At 44.4% G+C, this 17,236-nt stretch overlaps 2 protein-coding genes across 7 annotated transcripts in view; one reads left to right on the top strand and one right to left on the bottom strand.

The window, feature by feature from the left end:
• SMARCE1 (SWI/SNF related, matrix associated, actin dependent regulator of chromatin, subfamily e, member 1) lies at positions 1-8,518 on the bottom strand. 2 transcript variants are annotated; one of them, XM_061557524.1, is made up of 13 exons: positions 8,434-8,518; positions 6,199-6,270; positions 5,050-5,099; positions 4,758-4,862; positions 4,488-4,565; positions 4,195-4,326; positions 3,710-3,878; positions 3,087-3,259; positions 2,596-2,697; positions 2,281-2,475; positions 1,835-2,036; positions 861-904; positions 1-174 (listed from the first exon to the last, which is right to left on the bottom strand). In XM_061557524.1, the coding sequence occupies exons 2-13, from the start codon at positions 6,203-6,205 to the stop codon at positions 157-159; spliced, it is 1,275 nt and encodes a 424-aa protein (XP_061413508.1). In that variant the 5' UTR covers positions 6,206-6,270; positions 8,434-8,518; the 3' UTR covers positions 1-156. The 2 variants fall into 2 exon arrangements, with proteins under 2 accessions (XP_061413508.1, XP_061413507.1); XM_061557523.1 differs by having other exon boundaries at positions 1-904.
• A 658-nt stretch (positions 8,519-9,176) lies between these two features.
• Positions 9,177-17,236, top strand: part of TOPBP1 (DNA topoisomerase II binding protein 1) — a 29,629-nt gene continuing 21,569 nt past the window's right edge. The window contains exons 1-9 of one of the 5 annotated variants that reach the window (XM_061557517.1): positions 9,177-9,372; positions 11,110-11,216; positions 11,323-11,457; positions 12,035-12,178; positions 13,172-13,353; positions 14,389-14,585; positions 14,971-15,159; positions 16,377-16,567; positions 16,984-17,147. In XM_061557517.1, the coding sequence (XP_061413501.1) occupies positions 11,130-11,216; positions 11,323-11,457; positions 12,035-12,178; positions 13,172-13,353; positions 14,389-14,585; positions 14,971-15,159; positions 16,377-16,567; positions 16,984-17,147 (1,289 nt within the window). In that variant the 5' untranslated portion in view covers positions 9,177-9,372; positions 11,110-11,129. The other 4 variants (XM_061557519.1, XM_061557518.1, XM_061557520.1 and 1 more) reach the window with 4 other exon arrangements.

Below are 17,236 nucleotides of genomic sequence, written 5' to 3'. Positions count from 1 at the left end.
TATTGGTCAATATTTTAATAGTTTTTTTAAATATTAAAAGTAAACCATCTTGCAAAAAATAACGTTGGCGTTAGATTTAAATAATCAACATTACCTGAACCTGTTTCTGAGAAGAACCCCTGAGAACTAACTTGAATGCTTTTAGAATACCTTCATCTATTTGCAGTTATAAACCTGAAAAAAACAATCGTACTCGTGAACAATATAAAATATCTAAACAAAGTTATACAATTGAAACTCTACAAGATACAAAACATCTATTATTGATTAATTAAGCTAAAGCCACAATAAACTATTTTGCAGCTGGTCCATTGATGCACCCAACATAACCCAGGGTTCCAGAACAATATCTCTCCACGTGTTTCGCTTCGATTTCTGCATCTTCAACTAGACGTGGTATTACGCTGGTGAAAAGACTTCCATCAACTCGCACTGCCTAAAGCAGAATATTCAGTGATAATGGAAACAGCTTATGAAAGTTAACACACAACAAACACCAGACACATTCCAATGCAATATAGCAGAGCAAAATGTTGCACTGGTCAAACAAATTGGCAACAACAAAAATAACCAAATGGAAATTATAAGTTTCATTCTTTTTAAACAAACGTATGTTCTGCCATCTGAGTGAGTTCAATGGTGCCATATGCAGGTAAAGACAAGATATCTCTTCAGTGGCATTGTGTTGCTCATATTCAAGGTTATCCCGAGTCTCCGTCACCGCTAGAGCTACCATTTTGTATCTCCCTTCCCGTTGCCTCTCCCCTCCTCCCCGAGTTGGCAGCTTCGCCTTTCGTTTCCTTTCCTTCCACCCTTTTTAAATTTGTTTTATCGGCCCTTTTCTTTTTCCCTCCCCTCACCTCCTTCTGCTCTTCCTTCTCCTCCTCCGGTGAAGGTGTTGCCTCTGTGGGAGGAGATCAAGAAGACAGCGTGAGAATAGCCAGAACAGCTCAGCTAACCTCCCACTTTTCCTGCCAGTGGCCTGTCACCACCATTATGTCCATGGCTAAAACAATGGGAAGGGCTGTTCTGTTCCACCATTGAGCACATAAATGTGCTTTAATCATAAAAGTAATTACCACAACATAAAATGATGGGCATGTAATTAAATGGATTTGGACGACAAATTTAATTGATACTAAAACAATTACATCTTTGTGATGTAATCAAATAACTCAGTGATGAAATAAACAAACTGTTAAAATAACTCCCAACCCATTATCAGTCGGAGATTGTTTGATCATATTGCTGAAAAGTGAGGGTTGATGAAAGGGGCGGCAAAACCAGTTCAGACGTCACTCGTCAGCAGTGTTAGCAAGGGCTGCAAATGAAACTGCACTTGCCAGGTACATAGCAGGCTGAGCAAACCACTGCACGCCACTGCTCTCCTTAAGTAGATTCGTACCTGACCAAAACTATTTCTTATGCAGTACATGCAAAAAAAAATGAAAGTGCGACCATGTTTTTTTTTTCCCTCATACAGAATAAAAAGAGCGCAAAATGTGGTTCGGGCAAAGTGAATGCATAACTTACTATTTCTAACTATTAACTATTTTTTTTACGAGGTAAGGCCCACTGAGCTATATAGTTCCTTAGAAGCGACCTGGCCACAAATGATAGCTCAACGAAGTGGCCTATTCACGTGGAAATTTATAGCAGCCAAAAACTTTATAACGCGTGTTTCTAAATGTAGTGGGAAAAACTGGAGGACCCAGAGAGAAATGCACTTGACTACGGGGAGAACATGCAAACTCTAAATATACAGGCGCCACGGTCTGGATCTAACCCACCAACCCCAGCCCCCGCTCCACCCCCCGGTATGTAGTGTACGCACTTGTCTGCTGCTCCTTGACGCTCTCCACCGCCACTTCGGCCACGGCCTCATTAGGGGACTCGGGAGGAGTCACCTTCCCCGTTGCAGAGCCTGTGGAGGAGGGGCTCTTCTCCATCTGTTGGGCAGGCAGTTTCTCTCCCTCTCCCACGTCGGTCTCCATCTCCTCTTCTGCGGCAGCTTCGGTTGTATCTCCGTTGACCGCCTAAACACACGTGCACATACGCACGTGCAGAAATTCAGCTTTGTCAGAAATTGCTTACAGCAAAAAAACTTTGAGAAGTTTGACTGGACTCTGTGACAAAGACGAACGCCGAAGATTGCGAAAGGTGGAAAGCATCTATCATGGGCATCATATCTAAATGATGAGGATGACACTAGGTGATTAGAGAGCTAATTAATTGGACTATGGTACACAATGATTAAGGTGATGGTATTTGACAGCTTACTGGCGCATCATCGGGCTTTGCTGCAGATTTTTCCACGGCAGCAAGTGCCGCGCTCGCTGCAGCCGCTGCAGCCTTAGCTGTCGCTGCTGCAGCCGCTGCGGCCTTAGCTGCAGCCTCCTCTCTCTGCTGCCGCCGCAGGGCCTCCATCTCTGCCAGGATCCGCTCCAGATCCACCTCCACCTTCATGCCACACAGCTGAGGAGCAAACAACACCGACAACAATGCAACAGATTACGCGCGTGTGGGAGGCACATGGCTTTGGCAACAAAATATTTATAATCTTTAAAGTAAAAAAATATATACAAGTGCACTTGCCCTTTTCATTTCGCTGTTGAATGTTGCTGTGTTTTCCAGAAATTTCCTCTTTTTCTCGAGGTGGCGTTCCTCGATCTGAAGAAGCTCTGCTTCCAATTTCCTCTGCAACAAACAAGATGGGACCCATTCACTCTCTAGAAAGTCCTTCAGCCCATCAGTCATGCCGATGCATTTGACCCAATGCATAGAGCAGCCATGTGTAACCATTTTCGAGCCCGTGGCCAATATTGATAATCTCCTAGGATTGTCAATATTGATGAACGTCACGGCATGTTCTCAGACGCAGCATCATATTTGAGAACGCAGCGCCACATTTTTAGGAGTGACGTCACATTTGCTTCCACATGACCCTCACGGGCCATGAGGGAGATTCCCAGTGGGTATAATTCGGAGGAATTGCGGAAAACAGCCCGCGCTCATTGTGCTCAAGGGCTGGATAAAATCAAGGCCCGCAAGCGAATAAGCGACGCTGCTGTTGGGAGGGGCCTCACCTGGTGCACGGTGAGCGAGTCCACCTGGCGCTTGAGAACCTGCATCCGTCCGGTGGTCACCACCACGCGCACATCTGGGACCACGACCTCGCTGAGGATCTCATTGATGAGGCGGTGGTTCCGCTGGAAGCGCGAAGCCCCGAGGTGCTTTAAGGAGGATCCGTCATCGTGATCTGCGAAGACAAATCGGACACTGGTGATACATGTCACTTCATGAGAAAATAACAATACAAATAAGACGTCCAGCCTTTTGCCAATCCACTGCTGGATGGAGGTCTCACCACACCATTTGAGTGTGGGATTGTTTGAACAAGCCTTACCACATTAGTCAGCATGGGATTGTGGTTGCAGTGGTGGAGGAATTACTGCTCCACCTTAAAATATTTAACTATTATTCCTCTAGCACTGCATAGCAAAATTGTGTGTTGGTGTTCTCAGCCATCCAAACCTCAGGTGACATGATCTAGGATCACAACCAAGACTATTGTTTTGAGTTGACATTTATGAATAGGTTTAAAGTGGGGGTGTACTACAGGGTAGGTGACTATATGCTGACTCAGTTTTCAGGACCATGACTAACGTTAGGATCAGGGAAAGGTCTGGATTCACAGCAAGGCATGTACCATCTGGGTCATCGGCAGGCTGGATGCTGACATATGGGTCCACCTTCTCCATACGCTGCCTCTGTCGACTTTCCTCCTCCTGTGCCGCTTCCGCACGCGTCTTCGCGTTGATGTAGGCCAGGTATGTTGGCGAGGTGTGGTACGCCTTCATCAAGTCATTATACTCGATCTGAAAACAGCAAAACACACTTCATCAGGCGGCTCTCTAACCTGGTTATAAATAAAGTATTATTGTTATCGTCAATGCCATGTCAGAGAACTCTGCCAGAACAGTGAATTAGTCAACTGTTACAATAGCATGTTTCACATATTTCACTGTCATACGCAATTGAACATTCTTGATAATACAACGCGGTCCCACTGGATTTATTATTTATCAATCATGCTATCCCATTGGACCTAAAGAGACTGGGCTCTTTATGGGAATCACTGAGATGCATCACTAAGCTGTGTCCAGCCAGGAGAAGAGAGGCATATTTGTTTACCTTTTCCGCTTCGTAGTCATTGAGATATTCCTGCTTGTCCTCCTCACTTAAGTCCCGCCACATGCTGCCGATGATCTTCCCAATCTCCCAGAGCTTCAGGTCAGGGTTGGCTGCTTTAACCTGATCCCAAACCTAAAATAATCGACGAAGGAATGAATGTGACAGCATGAGCCATCGCAGCACTCTGCATGTGCCCACAGCACAAGCTCAGGTTATCTGCAGCATGTACATTTTTTTGTGACAAAACATCAAGTGTGCAAAGTTATGCTGTGTCACTGTAGAGGATTACCAACCTTTCTGCTGTACCGCATGTAAGGCATGAGGGGCTTGTCTGGAGCCTTTGGGGCTTTTGGGACATTGATACCGCTGGCCTTGAAGAGATAAAAAAAACCCAAGAGAATAACATTTGTTAACACACAATCCATTAAACTGTATATGGCCTAAGCAGCAACTATAGAACACTTATAAAACACATAATTGGTGAGAAATGTGAATTAATTTGCTTTAAGTTGTAACTTTTTGCACAAAAGCAGGGCTCTTTCCCATGCAGGCTGTAAGCATACCATGGATCTTGCATTGCTTCCTGCATTTCCTCCCAGCTTGTAGTTGTTATAAGCCAAGTGGCTGTAAATGTTGATGCCCACATATCCTGGTGTGCTCGCAGCTTGCTGCAGGAAAACAACACAAAGCCATTATTTCAAAAGGAAAGGGTAATATTGACAAAATTGCCACAGCTCTACATTCAACCAAACACATGGGCGCAGCAGGTGTGAGAAATTGGCCAAACTGATTGACCAAGGGTGTGGTTCTTTTGGCGCGCTCCTAAGGCAGCATCGGGCGCACATTTATGCTTACCGATAGCGTCGAGACACCCGGGGCAGGAGAGGAAGCATACGGGATGCGCCCTGTGTGAACACGAAGACATAGTGCCACTTTTGCAACAACAGCAAATTTTACGTCAAACAGGCGGAACCTTCATTAGTGCATTTTTTTAGATGTAAGAAAACAAAGTTCCTACTTGTAGTTCCTGTTTGTTCCTAAAAGCTCTTACATGAGATAATAAAAACTGATTTAACCAAAAATTCAGGAAAAATAAATATCTTCTGTAGATGGGCTATAAATAGGATTGTTGGAGAAATCATTGTAATCTGGTATCACATTAAATGTATAGTCAACTGAGTGGCACGAAACAGTTTAATGTGTTCATGTAAAACTGTCAAGGCAGGCGCAGCTGACATTTGAGAGGTTTATTATTTAGGTGCCGAGGCCACCCGAGGCAAAGTCTGCTGCAACTTTATTCAGAGCCCGTTACATATTAATCGGAAATGGAATTACAGTACTGTAGTGTATCCAGTTAAATGTCTGTATTTTCGATGCAATTTCATGCATCAGAATTTCTGTGCAAGGGGTGAAGAGATAATGCAGTGGACTCATCCACAACTCCTGTTATCCTTGGTCAGAATCTATCTGCACAGAGATTGCTTCTCCTGTTTTGCGTGATGTTTCACAGGAAAATTAGTCACCACTGGTAATTGGGAGACAAATGACTCCAATTTAATTTATCAAAGTAGACAAAAAATTCCACTGCCGTGGTTAGTTGGCAGATAAGAAGATGTGCGTGCCAAATTCTTACAGATATCTGCATTTATCTGCAGCCTCCCACTGTGGATTATTGATAACGGTGGCGATGCTGTTGAAGACGAACACGAATCGAAAGGCAAATTTATATTATCCGCGTATATTCATGGCTAGACAAGTGGGTCATGTTATCAGGGATCAATCCTCGCGTAAGAACATGCAGCCATAATAGCGGTAAATTGCTTTTAATCATATTTATGCCATCCGTGGCCACCCCCCCACTCAAATATCACCACGAATGAGGAGTTTACTGTATTAGCAACTTTGTTAGAGGTTTACATGGAAAAATAAAATCTGAGCAGGTGACCCCCATGAATTGAGGGGAGGTTTGGATGAGAATGAGAAGCAGCTATACAGTCTGCTTACTGGACATATTGTGGAATCCCCCTTTCTGCGATGAAAGGCACTAATCTTCGTCTTCTTTCAATTTCCACGAATCTGGATTAAAAAAAAGACAAGAAAACCAACGACAGAGGCAGTAGTCGTACACTGAAAAACATCAACAAATAAGGTCAGCACAGCAGACATGTCACAGTCTTTTATTTATGGGCCAAAGTAAAACAAACGCTAAGCATCTAAAGTGTAAACATTAAGGGCTGACCACTAAAACCATATGCGTGTGTGTACATATATTAAATAGTAAAATAATTAGCTATACCATTTATCATCAGCTATGTTCTATCTACTGCTGGATGAAAACCTCCCCAAGCCGTTGATATTTTATGGTCTCACGATGAAATTATCCATCGTGCGCCTGTACAAGAACCAATGTAATCACTCCATCTCCGTGGTGGACTGACCTCCCTCTTGATGTTATTTGTCGACGAGTGAACGCCATCCCCTCTAGCCAAATTTACTTGCAGATGTCGCGAAAGCCTACGTGTTAAACTTGCCGATGTTACGAAAACCTACGTGTTAAACTTGCAGATGTTAGATGATCCATGTGTTACTCTTTCTGTCAGTGTAATTCCATGCATGCACCTCTCCATGTCCTTTGTGCAATTTCAGCTTTTGCTACATTTTCTTTGGCAATGTACATGTTTCTGTTAAAAATGCCACAAGAAATGAATATACACTAATTAAAAACACGTTTTTTACGCCGCTATAGTGAAGTTATTGAGGCCGACCGGAATGAAAACGATGAATTCGAGATTTGGATGAGAGCAGGTTGGTGTGCTTTTAAAAAACTGAAATTCCAAAATGAAAAGCTGCACTAAGAACCCGATGAACTCCGTCTTGATTCGCGGCCACAGATAACATCATTGGCGAGTGATATCAGAAATGGGGTCCCTATCTTCCCCCACCTAACGCACACTGACCAGATTCAAGTATGGTTCAAAAGCCCTATAAACGGCATGGCGTGGGAAGACCTTCATCCATTGTTGGATTCAAAAGGGTTGGAATGTATTGGTACAAAACCAACATCGCAACAATTGCCAATTTAGGGATAATAATTGGCCATTTAGAGAGAGATAAGAATTGGTGTGGGGTCCCAAAACACTGGCCAGGGTGACACCACTTGCTATCCGAGTAAGCCAACTTTACATGCGGAAAACTGTTTCCCAAATCCGCATACATTTAAACGTCAACGGAAGATAAACAATTATGAAACGATGAGATGGAGAGATGAACAAGATTAACTCTGTGGATACCAAGATAAGGCAAAAAAATAGACACAGGACGACATAGCAGTAATAAGAAGTGCCTGAGATGAAATCAAATAATCTGGAGGCCACTGTGGGGACATGAATAACTATGAAAAGGAACGGGGAAAAATAGGAGAGAACAGTGGGAAGTTACGGACTGACGACAGCCCCCTAAACAACGAGGGCTGTGGAGGGGCCTGTCGTTTGAGAAAGAGGGCACACCTATGAGAGATGAGCTGCGAATCAGAGGGCCTTTTGACCGGAGGTGCTTGACCTCTCTCCACAAACACACCCTCGCCATCCACGCCTTGCTTCGCATAACGGTACACACGTGTCTGTGTCTACGGTACAGGCAAGCGCACAGTACCATTGTTTTTCAATCAATCCACAATGCTGGATGAGGGCCTCCCCACGCTTTATGGGCGGCGAGAGATAGTTTGACCATACCTCACCACGCTAGTCAATGCGAGGTTGGTGAATGTGTGTGTGTGTGTGGAGTGCGGTGTGTACTCCGTATGGAATTATGATCATATCACTTCTATATCATCATCATCCACACCTTGGCATGTCCTGGCCCCGGACATGCCCAGGCTCAAGTTCTTCCGATTTGCCCCGTTTCTCTCTCCAAAATAAATAGGCGCACTCACTCTTTCTGTGCGACTTCTGGAGACGCATTGAGAAGCGAAATAAACCCGCGCCGTGCTGCAACTTAAGAAATGGACATTAAGTTCGCAGACTGGGGGGGGGGGAGGGGGTCTCCAACAACACACAGAACGATGGTGGTGGCAAGACCACGGGGCGAACACAACTTCTTCCTCACCCCCCCCCCTGCCCTCTCTCTCCTCACCGACGCAACAACAATCACGAACATAACGACGGCACCGACAACAACAACGAACCCAACGACAAACAACACAAACAAACAAACAACTCCCCACGTTTTCGCGCCGCTCACCGCTTCGCCCTTTGTTCTCCGCTGCCGGGGCCGCTCATTCATTCACGGGCGAACGGTCTGACGTCACCGTGCGTGATGACGTCACGAGCGCGAGAACTCCCCTTGTGCCGTACGAAAGAGAATCTACGCGTGACGCAATCGCGTTGACGTCGTGACGTAGTTCCCGGGGGGGGGGCCGGGTGGAATCGCCAAGGAAGAGGCCGACCTCACGCGTGCGTGCTGACGTCACGACGCACGCCCTCGCCGAGCGCGCGCGTGATGTCACGACGCAACATCGCGCGTGCGTGCTGACGTCACGACGCACGTCCTCGCCGAGCGCGCGCGTGATGTCACGACGCAACATCGCGCGTGCGTGCTGACGTCACGACGCACGCCCTCGCCGAGCGCGCGCGTGATGTCACGACGCAACATCGCGCGTGCGTGCTGACGTCACGACGCACGTCCTCGCCGAGCGCGCGCGTGATGTCACGACGCAACATCGCGCGTGCGTGCTGACGTCACGACGCACGCCCTCGCCGAGCGCGCGCGTGATGTCACGACGCAACATCGCGCGTGCGTGCTGACGTCACGACGCACGTCCTCGCCGAGCGCGCGCGTGATGTCACGACGCAACATCGCGTGTGCGTGCTGACGTCACGACGCACGTCCTCGCCGAGCGCGCGCGTGATGTCACGACGCAACATCGCGCGTGCGTGCTGACGTCACGACGCACGTCCTCGCCGAGCGTGATGACGTCGGCCGTGGAGGGTGACGACGTCAGGACCGCGTGGTTCGCGACTTCCAGAAAGGAGTCACGTGACTTGCGAGCGAATTTAATTGTTAATTATCCCGACGCCTTAAATTGTATTAATTAAAAATACTTTCAAAAAATATATATATTAGAAGTTTAAACTTAAATACACGCCAGTCATGTTGTGCACAGGAAGTGGCTACTGCAAGGTAAGCAGCGGCCACGGACGAGCACGACGCCCGCAACTTATTGCATGCAACCTCTTCATTAGTGCTGTTTGTGGCTGACCGCTTGGCTATTGTTTTTGCACCTTTGCAGCCTCCGCTCACGGATCGTGACATTAAAAATTAAACGTGCGCCACATAACAAAGGAGCCGTAAAGAGACCGTCGGTTTCGATTCTGTATCGCGATTAAAATAAATGATTGATTCTACCTCAACGTATCGTGCGTTTACAACTTTCACGCAGGATTTTTGGATTTTATTTTAAGCGCACGGATCCCCGTCGCGTGTCAGCGTTAAGATCGACGTCTCTCTCTCTCTCTGGGAACCCCGAGGAACGATGCTTAAACGTCAACGCCGCGACAAGAATCGATTCGTCTGCACTGTCTGCGCTTGTCTTTGTTTCTTTCTCACAGAACAGCTGCAGACAAGCGTAGCATTGGCATGATTGCGAAGTACTGTATTAGTTTTATCGTACGCGAACATTTTTTTTGTGAAGGATCCGGATACCAATTAATCGATTGTACCGACCGAATCGATTCTCGCCAACAACCTCGGGCCCATAGATTTGGCGCCAAAGCGAGAGCGGCGCTTGGGAACTCTACGCAGCCGAGAGCAAAGTCAACATCAACATTATTATCATCATCATCAGCGATATCAACACAATCATCCGAAACAATAGTTAAACTATTACAACAACAACAAATCTGCGTCACGTCACGCACGGCAGCATTCGGCCGCGGGGAATACCCTGCTCCCGGCACGGTAACGTCGAATGGACCCGACTCTGGTCAGATGTAGTAGAAGGGGCTCTCTTTGAAAACGAAGTCGACTACGCGACCGCAGTTCTACTTCACCGATTTACGCATCACACTGCGCTCTTTTAATTTGAGGGGATGTGCTGAGCCCCGTCACGGTAACGTGGAGTTTAACGCAAGTGTATCACGACCGACGGTCGACATGACATTACCCATCATTTCACGTTGATTACAGGAGACACAAGAGTGATGTTTGCGTCAGCACGATTTGTGTTATTATTTATGTCTCATGGACTGGAGGTGGCCAGTATGTGGAAGCATACCACTGGATTCGTGAATCTATCTGTAGTGCTTCTAGTGTTACCGCATCCGATGTGTGGTGGGTTTTCATCCTGAATTTCTCGCGACACTGATATATTTTAGCATTTGGCCAAATATAAAAAGTGGCAATACCCTTCTGAAAAATTACCAAGAATCGAGCTTTCCCTGGGTCCATAAAGGACATTAATCAATGATTGTTGTGTCATCGTCTTTGTGGGACTGCAATTTGTGCTGGCCACGGCTTCTTAGTTGATGGGTCAGGGCCTTATATACGGGATTTTACTGTGTTTATGCAGTATAGGATTTAAATGCTGCTCCACGGCAGCAGCAGTTATGCTTCGTATTACCAACCAACTGTTTTGAGCCATATCAGCCTAGATGTTAAGATGTCTGTTTTTAAATTGTTACTACTCATGAAACGATACCAATAATTTTTATTGCAAGGCGTTGTTCCTTGATAAAGGTCAATCTCTGGACTGGGGATGAGGTAGGGCAATCAATAATTGTTAATTACCTAATTGTTATTCTTGTACTAGAATGCTGAATGGGGGGTTAATTAAATATATGAAATGTTTTTTTGTTATTTGATAGAAAATAATGTAAACCTTTGCATGAATATTGTATCCTTATTTTTCCTTGTATTAAGATTTGACTTGATGAGGGAGGATGACAAAACGCAGTGCTGAGAAGCTATTTGTAAAGTTTGTTGAAGACAATGAAAATGAATCAAAATATTTCAAAGAAGCTTATGAGGTAAGGTCGCAATAATACACAGTCAACATGTTCATCGCTATTTCACTTGCAGTTTTTACTGTCAGCATCCAGGTTTATTTTAATGAGCGCCTGTTCTACTTAATAGAAAATCTGCAAAATTCAGTCGGAGTCGTTATTGCAGCGAGTGGATGTGGCGAAGGTGCTGACATTGAAGGAGATTGACAGGTCACTCTATGTGTGCGACCCCTTCCATGGAGTCGCCTTTGATCACCTTGTCAAAGTAAGCAGCTTCACCGATCCCACCCAACACTGTCCATCAAACACCTCACTGTTTCCCGAACAGAGTACGGGGAAGCATTCAAGTAAAGGATGAGGGCAATACATGGATACTAGACAGAAACAATTCACCTGTTCAATTTGTGGCCATAATTCAATAAACAAATGTTTGTTGTCTGTGATTGTGGTGCTTGTACAATCCATAGTTATATGTATGTATGTTCAACTTTTTGCGCACCGTACGTAGCCAACTGCTAATTGGAGGTGCGAGGGCAGGACAAGAAACTAAACACAAAAAGCAGTTCTAAAGAAATAAATTAAAAAAAAACTCGTAGTTGCATTAATCTATGCAATCAGTAGTTGTATGAACATATTATTTACAATAATATATTCTTAGGTGTACGGAGAGTATAATTGATTTACAGTGATGAATAATTACATTACTGGCAGGTTAATATGTAAATGTATTGTTTATTTGAGAATTGATATAAACAATTTGAATGTGTGCCTCCCCCCCCCATTTGTCCCTTCTTCCACCACAACTCTCAACCATTTCCATTCCCACTGACTGCTACTCAAAGATGGGGTGCCGAGTGGTGGGGCCACAAGTGGTGCTGTTCTGCCTGGACAGGGAGCGCTGCGTTCCAAAGGCTGAGCACCCTGTGTATAATATGGCTCTTGCAGACGCAGTACTGTCCTGCACCAACATTGACAAGGATGTCCGTGTACGTCACGTTCTTGCACACTAGTATTAGCGTTGACAAACGTCATATCCATATATCTATGTGTGTGTGTATATATATGTGTGAGATATTACAATTCACAAAGACATATTTAAGGGGAATAGTTATGTTCGAGGAAGATTTTTGGAAATGCTTTTTTATATTTTTTATTAAATCGCAAGGACTAAATAGTGTGGGTGGAGCAAAAAGGTCCATCCATCTGAAGGAGTGTTATGGGTTAATTGCATCGCAGAAACATGAGGGATGTTTATGTAAAGATGCCTTCTTTCACAAATGGATATACAATTGCGGATAATTAAATCAAGTGGAATGGATTACTCCTCTACAGTCCCATGGCAATGAAGTGTTCTTGCAGCACGAAATGGGAGGAGGGTGCCGGTGATGATTAAAGCAACATAAGCTTTCGTGACTGCAGGAATTCATATTCTTTGGGTCTTTAGGTAAAGAGTCACGTAGATAGGTTCAAAGAAAATAACAAAAAAATACGACATTTCGATTGCAACACAAGCGGTCGTCATCAGGAAAGGGGGTTAGCTTCTAAAGGTAAACTGTTTGGAAATGTGCGTAGCCCAAATGTCAGCAGCATGGGCAGGACAGCTAATGTTAATGTAATTGGTGGGCAGCGACCACGACGGTGGTGGGTTTTCCACCAATTAAAGGGCTGCCAGGTAAAAATGTGCATGTTAATCTAAGATCTGTGAGCAGCCTCCACGGTGAGCACGCTAAGGTGGCTATGATAATGTGAGACATTAGCATGTTAATGTAAGATCCCTGCGATCACTTGTGTTGCGATCGAAACGTCGTAGTTTTTTGTTATTTTCTTTTAACCTATCTATATGACTTTACCGAAGATCCAAAGAATAGAGCAGTGGCATATTTGGTATTTTAACAGTTGAAAAGATTTTATAGATGCTTAGGTGAATTTCAGATATTGAATGCACAAACCATGTGCTGCCGATTGTATTGTGCATCCAGGAGGAAATGCACAGACTGATAGGGCTGATGGGAGGCCGGGTGCTGAGGGACTTCACAAGTGCCGTCACTCACCTGGTGGCTGGGGAGGTTGGCAGCAAGAAGTACTTGGTGGCTGCCAGTCTGAAGAAGCCCATAATGCTAGTCTCCTGGATCACCACTTGCTGGGAAGCTTCCCAGGAGAGGTGGGCCGCTATATTTTATATTAGTGTAACAGCAACATGTACAAACAACTGTTAATCAATAGCTGGGTCTGATTAGATTAACATGCCAGGCCATAAGCTGGTAATTACATTTTTAAATCATAGTTATATTACCAATATGATTTTTATTTTATATACTTGTTCAACTTTAATATATTGGACACAATTCAAGTGTTGATTTAAACCTGACCTAGGTATTTTAGCATAAAGGAGGCAAACATTTGCATCAATATGGAAAATTTGTTTATATCTGCCAAGCAGGTGTAAGCACAATTCACATTGGCTGGCTGGATCACTTGACAGAAGCTGCTGGAGGCATCTTTGTGATCCACCACTTAGTCAAATTCACATCTACCAAGTTAAGACCAGTGGATTATTTGAAGTTTTAAAAGTATCTCTATGCCAAAATGGGCATTCCTTGGCTAGAATGATGAACTATACTTCGTCATACATTTCATAATCTCATAGAAACAGACCAAGGCACCATTAAGATATATAAGCATATGCAAACTTTCCTTTAAGGACACTGAAACAAGACGCTTTCCTGTATTATTACTATTTTGTTACGTGAAACCATGGTGGTCAGGTATTAAAATGCCTTATTAAGCACATGCCGCATTCAAACATGGCTTGCCCCACCTTGATGGACAGTATGCACGAAGAAATGCCAATGTCACAGTGCCAATGTTGTCTAGCGCAGTCCCTAATTTGATGGAGCCACAGCAGATCTATGATGGGATCAAAGTCTGATCTAATTTGGAGTGATGAATAGGACTGAGCAGGATTTGTGGGACACACCAACTTTGTGCGAAGCGTTTTTTTTATTAGTCCGCTAGAAGCCGTGCATTTCATGCATTGTGTGTTAAACAGTGATTGGGGAAGCATTTGAAAATTCAAAATTCTTGTAAAAGAGATTTTCAGATGCTTATGCCATTAGTGTGTACTTGTTGCAGACAAAGCTGGCAGCCCTAACCTCAACACGACTGTGTTCCTGGGCTACGTGTCCTTGTGTCTCAGGATGGTGTGCGGTACGGACAATGAGTGGCTAGAGAAGCACATGTGCCCACCACTGCAGGGCTGCATGCTGAGTGTAACGGGGCTAAGCACCCAGGAGAGACGGGACATCCAGCGCCTCGTAACCAAGCATGGCGGCACCTACTCTGGAGAACTCAAGATGAATGAGTGCACGCACCTCATCGTGCACAAGCCGCAGGGTTCGTAATGTATTTGTATTCTTTTGAGAATTTTTATTTCATACAGTTGGAGACACGAAGAGGAATGCATTATTTTTAGGGCATACACAAGTTATAGACATATTAGCTTAATAGAAGTAAGTGGGCTTGGGATAAGGGATAATGGGCAGCAGTTGAGATGAATGATGGAGAGGCAGACAAAAGTAGGAACATGCCCGAAAGGATATCACCATGATTTCAGCTTGCGTGCTGGAGCCGAATGGATGAGAGATAACAGTTTAGGCAGACTTCCTTCATTGTCCTGGTGATGGTTGATGATGATGATCACAACTGCAGAGCTTTGCCTTGAAACCCAAGGATTAATTAAAGGTCTTCGTTGAGCATTTTTTCCTCTCCTTGCTTGCAGGGCAAAAGTATGAATTTGCACGCAAGTGGAACGTGGCGTGCGTGACGGTGCAGTGGCTGCACGACAGTGTGGAGCGGGGAGCGTGCCAGGACGAGGGCCTCTACGCCGTGCTGCCACTCGATGACATGGGGGGGGGCCCCCAGGAGCCGAGCACCTCCACACCCTCCCCCTCACGCGGCCGCCCCGGCTGTAAGGATCAACTACAATTGCATTTTGCTGTGGGTTGCTTTTATCATGGGCAAAATGCCAGACACAGTGGCTGATGTAGTGTACTTTCACCTTAATCATGTGAATGTGATATGATTATGCTGCGGTGCTCCTGAAGTAAAGGGTAACTTAATTTGTGATACGAATTGATTTCTAAAGAAGTGTTCATTTGCACATTATTCTATGGTAAAAGGTAGTGGTGCAGCTCAACGAGAGCTTGTTCATACCACCACTACTGGGAGAAAGGCCTTCTTTAAAGGGAGCTTGAGAGCCATCCTAGAGGGTACTTTGGCCTCGTCTTCCACGTTAGCCAGACGTACCCAGACTTTTTCCCGCCACAATTAACCTGCCCATTGACTAACTGAAGTGTACCTATTTAATTTCGTGGACTGAGGCAGAAGGATTTAAGAAACGTGTCCATTATTTCAACACTAGTTCAATAAGCCTGTCTTTGCCAGGCAAAAGTTTCAAGAAATATAATAATTAACCTGATATGAATTTTTTACAGTTTTTATCGACAATCAAACGCTAACAACTGCTCCAAATTGTATTTTTCCGCGAAAAAAATTGTTGACGACGTGATCCAACTTAGATTGAAAGACGACGTATCCATTGGAAATCGCTCAATTTAAAGATTCCGTTCTTTTTTTATTAGAAATAACAAAAATGAATAAACTTAATACTCTTGAGAAGAAGCTACTATCTTTTACCATTTTCGAATTATTGAGATTTGAACATCATAAAATGCGTATTTTTTTGGTTCAAAACCGCTTTAATCCGAAATATCTCAAAAACAATAAATGATAGAAGAATGGTTCTCACTTTAATTGTATTTGCTGTTTAATGCTTTATCAAAGGAAAAAACGCAATCTTATATTTTGAACGGTTTCTGAATGACACGCACAAACATTACGGGGCACTTAAAATCGAGATTTGAAGGCCTTAAAATGAAAAATGTCAGATTTTCAGATGTTTTCTGTTGTTAGTCCTAAAAGCTACTTGTATATCAAATTTCAGCTTTCTACCTTGTCGGGAAGTATCCTAGAGGTTTTTGAGACAAACATTAAGATATTTATTTATATAGATGCCACAAAAGAGAACCATAAATATTGCTAATGTTTTTTATTTTACGGTAATGCTTAGAGCATAAATTCAGTGAACTTCAAAGTATAACGGACCATTCATTGTACTTCTTGCAGCCTGTGCCATGTCGAACGTAAGCAGCATCTCGAACATAAGCATGAGTCGCATCAACGAGACGGTCTCCGCCACGTCCATGGCCACACGGCTGGAGGTGACGGCCGTGGGGGCTCGGGCCGAGGTGAACGAGCTGGATTCCCTGGACCCTGCACATCTGTATGGCCTTGACTCTCTATTGGACGGCTGCAAGGTGAACATCATCGCTGCCAATTTGCTGTTTTTCTGTAACGAGCTGACGGATGTTAAGATAATATATTGAAATTAGAGCTGACTTTGGTGTGTATGTAGTTGTGGTTTTCTGGTAAGGCTCTAATTTTGATTGTGGGTTGTCACCAGCTTAGGTGTATGTTTGAGGTTAAGGTGATTATTATTTTAGTGGATTAAAATTAAGAGAAGGGATTAGTGGTAAAAAGTTAGTTTAGGATTTCAGAATCACATTAGTAATGGAATTTTAACCAGAATGAATTACCTTAAGTGTTTTAAACTTGCATGAACTCGTCTATAGAATCGAGAGCAACTTGCGTTCATTCCAGAGAAGCTTATAACTTGGTGGTCTGGATTATTTATGGTCGCATTTAGTTTTTTTTTGTTTTCTTGCTGGCACAGATCTTTGTGTGCGGATTTTCTGGGAAACGTCTGGAGAAGCTGCGGAGGCTGGTAAACCTCGGTGGAGGAGTACGCTACAACCAGAACAGTGCAGATGTGACTCACATCATCGTCGGGGACCGTGACCGGGAGCGGGATCTGACTGTTGGGCAGGAGAACTCCATGTATGTATCATATCGTACTCGGCAGGGCCGCAGCACCACGCAATCGTCTACCAAACGACTCGACTCGCTTTAATTATAATTATCTTTAT

Source organism: Lethenteron reissneri, chromosome 23 (genome assembly GCF_015708825.2).
Source record: "Lethenteron reissneri isolate LAM-NWPU_2019-01 chromosome 23, ASM1570882v1, whole genome shotgun sequence".
Classification (NCBI taxonomy): Eukaryota; Metazoa; Chordata; class Hyperoartia; order Petromyzontiformes; family Petromyzontidae; genus Lethenteron; species Lethenteron reissneri.
This window is presented reverse-complemented; position numbering and strand designations above follow the sequence as displayed.